The following is an 11,742-nucleotide window of genomic DNA, read 5'->3' on the forward strand; positions in this document are numbered from 1 at the left end:
CTTCTCTTGGGCGGGTCTCCTTGTTCTACAGTCAATGGATTTTATTGTAGTGGCTGTTGAAATGTCTCACCTGGAAGGTTTCTATGTTGTGTTGTACCAACCCTTTTAAAATTAATTAAAAACTTGAATTAAAAAAACAAAAAAAAAACCAACACGACACGACAGTACGGAGCTACTGGATAAGCGTCCTTCTCATGTTCGTGTTGCACTTGACTTGACACATTTTTCATTGAGCTTTATTGTTGATGGTTATAGTGATGGTGAGGTTGGGGAATCAGTTGTCCCCCTTCCAGTGCTTCCATTTCTGAGGTTGTAGCAACTTAAAAAATCCTCACTTGGCAGCAGTGGTAAAGAAAACCTTTAAAATGATGGAGAGCAAGTCTAATGAACTCCTGAATAAGAAGTCAGATAATGGCAGACTAAAAGGACTACAATATCTGTCATCACATACGCAAATGCACAATGAAAGATGTCTGCTGTGGATCTCTGTCTCTCTCTGTCCACTTTCTTTCTCTATAATTTGGCACAATACAAAAATAATTGAACTGAATATAATTGAATTGAATTTCTGTAGGCTTTATTCAGTTGTGGCCTTTAACATTGATGGGTAGGGAAGTAGCAGGCAGTCAGACCGAGAATGGTCAATTAAATCAACGCACAAGGGTGCGTTGGTGGGGGCCTTTTGCTTCAGGTGAGACGATGAAGTCCAGTTTGAGTAACAGATCTTGCTTATCAGGCGTCAAACACTACACAGTGATTTATGATAGTGTCATGGCGTCAACTATTTTACCTTTCATTGTGAGGTAAACAGTAGAAATAGGCCATGGTAAATGGACTGTACTTTTATATCGCCTTTCTAGTCTTCTGACCACTCAAAGCAGTTTTACACTACATGCCTCATTCACTCATTCACACACATTCACACAGTGATGGCAAAGCCCATCGAATAGAAGCTAATGGTTTCAGATTTGTGTGTCCTGCTCAGTTTAGTTATAAAATCCCAGCACATCACAAAGTGTCTCTCCTGCAGGGCAGGAGACTGAGGTCACAGCAGACGTTTCTGTCATAGTTATAGTTTGTAGTAGTCCACATTTTGAGACTTATTATTATGGATAAGTTCCCCTCCTCCTCTTCCTCCTGCACGCTCTGCAGGTGCAACCCACCTTGCCTAATCCAAACAGAGAATTTCCAACATGTGAAAGCACATCTGACAAGTTGTTCGGAGTTCATATGTGAAATAAGTTTTACTGTTTCCTATTCGATGAGTCGAGGTAGATTGTCTACAGACTATACATACAATACATATGGGCATATATGTTTGACCCGTCAGGTCTGGAAGAGTTGCACTGTACAAAAACAAGTACTGTCACGTTTTCAGAACTTTGGTATTGATTTGACATAACTATATCAGAGTCCCCTGTCTGCTGTGTAGTTCCATACAAATGGTAATGCACTGTGTGTAATTGCTAACTTTTTTAGCAGTTTGAGCGACAGTAGCTTGTCTGTTGGACACGTGCATCGATGACCCCGTTGCCCCGTGTCTTTCCTTCCTTGGCCAACTATTAATAGGTACTGAACATTGCAGACTGGGAACACCCCTCAAGAGCTGCAGTTTTGGAGATCTCATCCAGTCATCTGGCCATCACAATTTGGCCCTAATCAAAGTTGCTCAAATCTTTCTGCTTGCCCATTTTTCCTGCTTCTAACACATCAGCTTTGAGGGAAAAATGTTCACTTGCTGCTTAATATATCCCACCCACTGACAGGTGCCATGATAACAAAATAAACAGTGTTATTCACTTCAGCTGTCAGTGGTCATAATGTTATGGCTGATCGTATATGAGTCAGTAATCATTCGTAACATTGACTAACAATCTTGATGCATATCCCTTACATATGTTTTTTTTTCTCATTGGGACCAATGTACATATTTATTCGAACTGTTCACAGGTGATAGCCAAACTTGTCAACAAACTCTCCGATTTAAATGGCCTTTAACCTACTTTGGCATGTACTGCACCAAACTCTCGGTTCTCATGACATCCCTATATCAGACTCCTGTTGGCAGTGTAGTTTCTTACATTTACCTAATAAACCTTAATTACATCCAATAATACCAGATAAAAGTTGAGCTTCAGGTATACCTCCCAACCCTGGTAGGACCCGGGAGGAGCATTCTGAAGCAGGGTTGGCTGACGCACGGTGATCCATACAGATTGACATTTGACATGACTGTGTCGGTCCGAAAGGGTTTATGTATAAGATAGAGCATGGGACTGAGAGGTAGTGAGTGAAAGGACTAGACTATGTTTACAAGCAACGCAAAACGGCTTCCTTCAGAAAGCGTCTAGCCTTACCATTAGGAACAATGAGAGTGCTCAGGTGTATTATTCCCTGTCCCAGTAACAGTCTACAATATTCCAATAGGTTGTACTGTATGTACAGCAGCTTATGCAGTGGCCAACAAAGCATCTCAGCCCAATTATCTGCTAGCTAGTGTCTATACTTTTACACAGTAGGCTTTAAATATTTATCGTATTTTGTTTCATTATCACTGTCCCAATGAAATATTTCACCAGCCTTCGTAACAACATCACTACATTTGCCCTGTGTAGCAAGACTCTAGCCTAGTCTCCTTGTCCTTTATTTCCACTCTTTCCTGTCCTTCTCTGTCTGTGCAGGTGACCTTTTTTCTCTTATATCCAAGCTGCTAGGCCAGAGCAAGGACATAGTTCACAATTATAACTTCCAACCCAACAACAGAGCCCAGGCTGAGTGGGTGGCTCAGATTGACAGCTTAATGCTAAAGAATGACCTGGGCTATTCCAGTGCCAGACTAGCCTTCCAAACCAGGGAGGATCCTGTTTTGGTGAGGGACAGAGTCCACAAATTCCATCAATTTGAGGCCATGGCCAAACCGCCAAGAAGCAAGCTGCTAGCAGAAGGACAAGGTGGGTCCTGGATGCTATTTTATTGTTGTCATTGATGCTGAAAACATCCCCGTTATTTCTTTTTGTAGTCCAGTTTTTTATGAAGTTGTTTAAATATAATAATAATGTATGGAATAGTATATACACATTATTGTTAAATCAGAGATTTACTGGCTTCTCGATTTATTTTCCCCCTTGGCTGTCGCATCCAGTTTTCTCCTCACTTCTGTCTCCTCTTTATTTCTTTATTTGCTGTCATCATGGATATGTAACTCAAATTGGACCCCAGCCGCCCATGGCATTTTTTTAAAGTGTTATTTTCAGTCTTGTGTTTATTTTCCATTTTCCAAGCAACTGTCCTATGCCAGCTAGGCTTTCAAACAAAAGTGGGCGTAGAGGCACAGAGACAAATCTCTACACACACAAATCACCACAGCTCTGCCACAACAGAAGTGTAGCAAAAAGTGTGTGTGTAAAAAGACAGTCAACTGAGAGGCCCACCTGAATTAACTGATGAGTTGTCTGTATTTCAAGCTCTTGGAGCAAAAAGACTTGTATGTACAGTATGTTTGCACTTACAGATTTGTCTACACATTCCAAATCTCAATACACTTGCAAATCTAAATACAAAGTTCTCCGAATCTGATTATGGGCACACATTTGCAGATTCCTGTCCACATTCACAAATGTAAGTATGTATTTAGGAATCCTTTTATACATTTATCTGATTTGTATGTATTGAGATATAGTTACACAACTAGCCACTCACATTTTTAAATATTGTTTCTGCAATAATGGTATTGAATTTAAGATTTACTCTATTAATCCCCTATTGGTGATATGTTTTTTTCACTCTTTTTTATTTTATACAGACACAGGCTGAAATCTCATTAATGCACATGCACTCATACACATGCAGGGCTTGTGAACATGCAAACATGTAGAGAGATGGTGGAGTGATGGGCTGCCACGTTAGCAGTGCCCCAGAAGCAGTTTTGGGGTTAGGTGCCTTGCTCAAGCAGTGCACAGAAGGTGAAACTGGCACCTCTCCAGCTACCAGTACTCCTACCATGGTCTGTGGTCATTGTTTTGCTTCTCTGCCTTTGTTGGCATATTCCTGTATATATTATTTATTTATTCCTTTCCTTTATTTATCCCCCTTAGGAGAAATTCAGGTTGACACAGCAGCAATAGGGCAAAGTAGTGCAAAAACAGAGAACAAAGAATATCACAATAAACATATTACTAATATTATTAATATTAGAAGATATAAAACTATAAATTAAATTATATACACTATGCATTGTTCAAGTAGGACGTGGAGTGCAAAATATAAGCAGAAAATTAAACTTGACTAAAACTACTAAAGTGGAAATTAAATATAAATAGTGCAAAAGGCTTGTGCCTTGTAGGTAGGAGTTTTAAACCAGTCTTTGTCTGCGGGGGTTGGAGGTACTGGGTGCTGTGGCGTTGTGGAGTCTGATGGCTGATGGTACAAACGAGCATCCAAACCGCTTTGAGGCTCGGGGCTGGGTCAGTCTGTGGCTGAACGTCCTCCTGAGCTGCCTGAGCTCAGTGTAGAGAGGATGAGAGGGGTTGTCCATGATGGCTTTCAGCTTCCCTCTCATCCTCTTCTCAGTCACAACCTCCACACTGTCCAGCTCCATCCCCACCACCAAGCTGGCCTTCCTCACTAGCTTGCTAAGCTTGTTGGCACCCCCAGTGCCGATGCCTCCCCACCAACAGACCACCGCAAAGAAGAGGACACTGGCCACTACAGACTGGTAGAACATCTGTGGTAGCCGAGTGCACACGTTGAATGACCTGAGCCTCCTCAGAAAGAACAGCCTGCTCTGTCCTTTCCTGTAGAGGGCCTTAGTGTAATCCGTCCAGTCCAGTTTGTTGTTGAGTGTCACCCCCAGGAACTTGTAGGTGTCCACCATCTCTACCTTTGGGAACAGGAACTAAGCAGGAAGTCTTCCAGATCTTTGGCACCTTCTTCAACCTCAGGGAGAGGTCAAACAGATGCTGGAACACTCCTGCCAGTTTCTCTGCGCACACCTTAAGGACTCTTGGGTTGAAGTCATTGGGACCTCTGGCTTGTTTATCCGGGTCCTTGTGAGCTGCCGTCTCACCTGGCATCTTGTGATGACGGGGTTGGTTGTGGCAGTGATTGGGGGGTGACAGTCCCCAGCTGTGAGGTGATTGGTAGAGGGGGGAGGAGGGGAGGGGGTGCAAGGGGGTGGGAGAATGGGTGTAGTGGAGAGAGGTAGGTGGGGGGAGGAGGTGGAGGTTTGTGGGGTGGAAAAATGGAGAGGATAGGGGGAGTAGGATAGGAGGAGTGGGAAAGGGGAGGGAGTGGAGGGGAGTTTAGGGAAGATGAGGGGGGGGGGTGTTACTGTCATCATGGGGAATACGGGCTGTGGAGGAGGAGGGTGGGGTAGCCAGGGTATGAATGGGGGTACCCGAGGAGGTGGAGGGGGTTTTTAAGTCAAACCTATTGAAGAACAGGTTTAGCTCGTTGGCACGTCCCTTTGTCCCTTCTACTGAACCTACTGACCTTTTCATGCCAGTAATGCTCCTCATCTCCCACCCCCACACCTCTCTTGTGCTGATCTGCTGCAGCTTCCCTTCTATCTTGTTCTTGTAACAGTCTTTGGCCCTCCTCAACTCCCTCTGAATGTCTGTCTTGGCATCCTCATCTCCTGCCATGAAAGCCATCTTCTTCGGCTTGTTGTTGAGGAAACAGCGAATACTCTTGGTGGGGATAACACTGTCCTCACAGAACCTAATGTAGTCTGTGAGGCACTGGGTGAGACCCTCGATGTCGTCTCCGTAGTCTTCCTGGAACACTTCCCAGTCGGTTGTCCTGTAACACTTCATCAAGGCCTACTCTGCCTCCACCGACCACTGCTGCACAGTCCTGGTGGTGATGGACTGTCTCCTCCTAACACCAGGCCTGTATGTAGGATTGAGATGTATCAGGCAGTGGTCAGATTTGCAGAGAGGGGGGAGGGCGGGGAGGGCGGTGGCGCTGTATACCTTTCATTGGCATACAGCAGATCCAAGGTCTTTTCCCCTTTAGTGTTACAGGTGATGTACTGGGTAAAGTTTGTCAGGGTCTTTGAGATTTTGGCATGGTTAAAATCTCCGTTTATTATGATGAATGCGCTGGGATGATGTCTGCAACAGTGGAGTGGATGACGTCACAGGCGTGTGCCGCTACAATGACGACAATAGTGGCCCAAAACTCACAGGGCAGATAGTATGGCCTTAACCCTATGGCCAGCAGTTCAATGTCAGGCGTGCAGATTTCTGCCTTCTTGATAACATGTCCAGGGTTACACCATTTAGGGTTCACAAAGACAGCAAGACCTTCTCCCGACTTTTTACCACTCTGTTTCTTCCTCTCAGCCCGAACTAGTGAAATGCCGGCTAGTTAACAGTCTGGTGTAATGTCATTCAGCCATGTCTCCGTCAGACATAATATGCTGCACTCCCGATACTCTCACTGTCCGTTGACCAGGCCTGAGAGCTCGTCCATCTTGTTGTTCAGCGAGCGTATGTTTCCCATGACAACCAAGGGAAGACATGGCTTGTATCTCCAACGCCTCTCTGTCTTCTTGGTCCTCACCAACATGCCTGCTCTGGTTCCTCTCCTTCATCTCCTTAACTCCACTGGGATCTCCCTTGGGCATGCGACACCTAAATCCTGATAGGAAGTTTTCACGTGAATAACCTCCGGCGTTTTGTTGTGTGGTGGTTGTTGTGTCCACATTCCTACACATTGTTTATATTTAAAAAACTTAAGTTCAACTACGGCTAAAAAAGTAAAAAATTAACTACCAACACTGACGGTCTATTTACAACAATAAACACAGTGCTATTTTAGAAGGAATAAAGAAGTAGTAAGATTTAAGGCAAAAAAGTATTTATGGAAGATTCATCGTTAACGTTTACAAACTGAGAACGATCTCATTAGTATGACTTAAACCAGCTTAGTGTGGTTCCTTTAATGCCAATGTGATGCTCAAGTCCAGTGCTGTCTCTGTGCTGTGATGAACTCTAAATCCTGACTGAAAATCCTCAAATAAGCTCTTGATATGTAGAAAGTCACACAACTGCTTGGCGACTACTTTTTCCAGAATCTTAGAAAGGAAGGGGAGGCTAGAAATCGATCTATAGTTGGCTAAAACCCCTGGTTCAAGAGTGGGCTTTTTAAGAAGGGGTTTAATTATAGCTACTGTAAAGGACTGTGGCACATATTCTGACAATAAAGAAAGATTGATCATATCCAGTAAAGAAGTGCCAATTAGGGTACGACTTCTTTAAGCAGCCTAGTTGGGATGGGGTCTAACAAACAGGTTGATGGCTTCAATGTAGAAATTATTGAAGTTAGTTGATGGAGATCGATAGCACAAAAGCAATCTAAATATATATCTGATTTTACATTTGTTAAAGTTCCTGATCTTGGAGAGAGCGATACCTGTTGAGGGCATTTGGTTATTAATTTTGTCTCTAATAGTAATAATTTTATCATAAAAGAAGCTCATAAAGTCGTTGCTACTGAGGGTTATGGGGATACGTGGCTTATAGAATCTAATGTTGTTCGCAGTGAGCCTGCAGCACTATTAACAAGATTATCAATTTGGGAGGGACTAAAGTTATGACAGGACTCAAGAGTGTGATTAAAACAATGAGTGGGTTTATTTACACTCTGACAGAAGCCAATTGAGTCTATTAATGAGATTACTGCATTACTAAGGCTGTCATTGTCAACATCCACATGAATATTCACCTACAGTAATTACTTTATCTGATTTAAGGACTAAACTTGATAAAAACTTTAAAAAATCAGAGTATGGTCACCAACAGAACTGGCTGCAATGTTTTCCAGGTGGGTGAGAAAGGCTAAGAACAAGCCTTTCAAATGAATTATAATTTAGTTTATGTTTAGGATCAATTAAAAGGCTTGAATTATATATGGCTGCTACTCCACCTCCTCGGCTGGTGCCTCCAGGAATGTGAGTATTAATATGACTGGGGGGGTGGATTAATTTAGGCTGACATACTCTTCGTGGCACAACCAGGTCTCAATAAGATAGAGTAAATCAATGTCGTAATCTGATATTAATTTAAGTCAATTCAATTCAATTTTATTTGTATAGCGCCAATTCATAACAGAAGTTATCTCAGGACACTTTTCAAATAGAGCAGGTCTAGACCGAACTCTTTAACATTAATTATTACATTAATTTATTCACTAGAACAGCTTTAGAGGACAGAGACATGATGTTATCCATATAGTCCATATTTCATTCTTTTATTTTGTGCTAGTGTGGAGTTTGTTTTAATTTTTATTAGGTTTTTATGTTAAATTCCTCTTGTTTTAATTTCTTTAACTAATTTAGGCGGTCAGGGGACAGACACAGTCTCTATGGGGTTTTGCGTGGGTGACTGTTCTAATGGAAGCGCGGAGAAGTGTGTAAAGGCCCGGACACACCAACCCGATTATCTGCCGTCGGAAGTCATCATGACTCGAGTTGGTTCGGTGTGTCCCGTGCCGTCATCAGTCAGCATTCGGCGTTCACAAACCAGAAGTGACGATGTAAACATACTACGCCAACGCCAGTATCTTGTTATTATTAGCCATCGTATTTTTCGTTCAGCATGTAATGACAATAACGATCCTTCTTGACTACTATCAACACACTCTGATGAAAACAATGACTGACGACAGCGTGCTCTGTGTTTACTAGGTCTAGAGTGATCCATCATTTCCGGTTATCATTTGTTTTGGACGACAACACAGATTAGCGCCGCCTGCTGTTATGGGGACGTATTACGCCTCGCGCATGCGCAGAACGTACACTCCAGTCGGCGTCGCTTTGGTGTGTTCGGAGGCACTTTTTTGACCGACTCGGGGAGACGGGAGCCGACTGATCAGTCCGTCTAGATTCACGTTCCTGACTATTGACTCAGTGTATCTGTTAACCAATCTAGTCAAAAATAACCACTGCTATACACCAGCTAATGCACCTCAGGGAACCATCTGTTAAACTCCTCATAATGGATATTAAAGTGGACTTCCAACCTCCCAGTTATCAAAAAGGCCAAGCAAACTACTGGTTTGGATCAGCCACCAAACAGGACACACTACAACCGACAGTCAGGATTGCAGAGAAGATTTGGGCCAGCCTGTCTAACATTCAGGACTCGTAGACTTTCAGAGTCTGGCAAAACAAAATCACTACAGATCCAATACATCCTGGAATCTGTTCCAACTTCTTCCCTCTACAACATGACTAGTTAAATTCAATAGTTAAATCACAGATATTACACTATAATAAATAAACTGGTTTGCAACGTGCAAGTCTAATAAGACTGTATATACTGTAGATATATCTTAATATTTGGACATTTTGATCATTTTTTGCAGTCTTTCACTTCCTGTTGCCACCCTTTACATACAATACAAAGTATTTTATTGTCTGACCTGTATACAGATAGTTTGCCCTTCCTACACCGCTGTATGTTTTATATATATATATATATATATATATATATATATATTTTTGATTTAAGATTGTTTCACTTGATATGTTTGTGTCTGTTTCATCCTGTACATCTTGACAACACCACCAACACACAGACAATGTGTGAAACATTTTTATAAACTGCATAAAATGATGTACACAGGTTCATTATGTGATTTGTGTTGATCACACGGTCATGAAAAGAACTTATCTGAGTCACATATGAGTAAAAAAATCTGATTTGGGCCACTGAACCTAGTCTAAATTTCTCATTAATTTTTTAACAAATTAAGTTTCGTGTTTATTTCTTCAGTTTGTGTGCTTCCATGTATTATATTGTTTGTGTACTGTAAAAAAAACACTGCCGTGTCCTGACAAAGCACTATGTTGCTATATCTGACTACATTTCCTCACCACCATTACAATTGTCTTTATTTTTTCATTGCTTGTCCCACAGACCCCACTGTTGTAGCATGTGTAAAAATAAAAATTACAAAATTAACCAACTCTAAGAAAACAGAAAGAATACAGATCTATATGAAGCCTCTTTTATTAGCAGTTACAGAATGCAAGTAATTACCTTTGACACCTTGTTGAGAATGCCTGAACTCATGATTTTGTCTATGTGTTTGTCTGTTTCTGTGGTGTAGACTACCATTTGGAGCAAGTCTCAGTGTGGCCTCAGAGTTCTCTCCAACTGGGTCAGGTGTCAGGACTTGCCCTCGATGCAGATTCTAACTTGGTCATTTTCCACAGAGGTGACCACCACTGGGGGGCAGAGTGAGTCGCTTTCACTGACATATCCTTTTCTGTTGATATTGGGCCTTTGTCAGTCCTTGAAATGGAAACATCTTAATGTGTAGTGTTATGTATACAATATATAATTTGTTTATCTGGAGACCTCTTTCAGTTGAACATGAACAAAACTTAACTGATATGATCTTAAAGTTGTAATCACACCGCTAGAGCAACTATACGGATGAAAAATGGCTACTCTTTGCAGAATGAAAGGGCCTGCTCTAATTCATCCACATATTGTTTCTGCTATTGAGCTAAGTAAAGCATGTAATTAGTGAACTATTCTTTCACTCCTGTTGCCTGTTTGCCACCTTCAGCTTATCTTTGGCCACTACTGACAGTCAGCTGACAGTCAGTGGGTGGCAGAGCAGTTAGCAGCAAGTTTCTATCAATGTAGCATGAATGACCAAAAAGTAGATTCAATGAATTTGATTTAAAAAATCACTATACTTTCCCTGTCAAACAAACAAATCTAGAGATGGCATTTTCTAAAGAAATTGCAATGTGAATGAAAAAACTGACGCTGAACTGCATTGCTTTTAAAAGTTTGTCTCGTAAATCTGAATTGATAGCTTCAATTTGTATGTAGAAGCTGTTGAAGGAATGTGAAGGTATGAAGGAAAAGAGTTGGATAGGTAGGAAATAGTGTAATTAGTATGAAAGGGGTTTAAAAGTTAAATAATGCCCATAGTGTATGGAAGATGTGGAACATGTTAAGGTTTAAATGGGCAACTGAACATATTAATTATAGAGAGAAGTATGAATAGTTGGAAAAATGTGAACGGAATCAAGGATGCAAAAAAATATAAAAAAATCAGCTATTTCTGTTTGTTTTTTCAGATCTTTTAACAGCCAGGCTAGATACCAGCAGATGTTCCTTGGTCCTATTCAGCAGTCAACTATTTTGGTTGTGGATCCAGTCAAAGGCAACATCCTGAAGGCTTCTGGCAGAAACATGCAAGTTATAGTGTGCTTTAGTTTTGTTTGTTATAAAGGAGAGTGCTGAGTATGAACAGAGACAACCGGGTATTTCTTCTACTGTGAACAATACATCCTGCAATTCTGCAATACAGGTGAAAGTCAAGTGTCTTTTAATGATGCATTTCACTGATGTTGCAGGTTTTACTTGCCTCATGGAATAACTACAGACAAGGAGAATAATTACTGGGTCACTGATGTGGCTCTTCATCAGGTAAGCTACACTGGCACAACCTAACTGAGGCTTCTGTATTTGATGACCTGTGAAGAATAAACTAAGTCTAACTGGTCGCAAAACTCGAAGGCCCTCCCTACAGCCAGTGTTTGGTTCTGGGCTACTGTTAAAACATGGCGTTTCAACATGAAGTCTGTAGATAACACAGTGATTCCTATATCACCTACACTAATGAAAAAATACCTATGAATATTATATTCCATTTCTCCCAACAGATTGTTCTTCTTCTGTTACACAGTGAACCTTTAATAATAACTGGCTCTAT

At 41.4% G+C, this 11,742-nt stretch overlaps 1 protein-coding gene across 3 annotated transcripts in view; it reads left to right on the forward strand.

Moving 5' to 3' along the window:
* pam (peptidylglycine alpha-amidating monooxygenase) overlaps nt 1-11,742 on the forward strand; it is a 59,642-nt gene that overhangs the window by 30,261 nt on the left and 17,639 nt on the right. For 2 of the 3 annotated variants that reach the window (XM_051412269.1, XM_051412270.1), the window contains 4 exons: nt 2,682-2,951; nt 10,117-10,246; nt 11,105-11,221; nt 11,384-11,456. In XM_051412269.1, coding sequence (XP_051268229.1) covers nt 2,682-2,951; nt 10,117-10,246; nt 11,105-11,221; nt 11,384-11,456 — 590 coding nt within the window. The remainder of the gene's footprint in view (nt 1-2,681; nt 2,952-10,116; nt 10,247-11,104; nt 11,222-11,383; nt 11,457-11,742) is intronic. The other variant, XM_051412271.1, reaches the window with a different exon arrangement.

This window comes from Dicentrarchus labrax, unplaced genomic scaffold, assembly GCF_905237075.1.
Source record: "Dicentrarchus labrax unplaced genomic scaffold, dlabrax2021, whole genome shotgun sequence".
NCBI classification, from domain to species: domain Eukaryota; kingdom Metazoa; phylum Chordata; class Actinopteri; family Moronidae; genus Dicentrarchus; species Dicentrarchus labrax.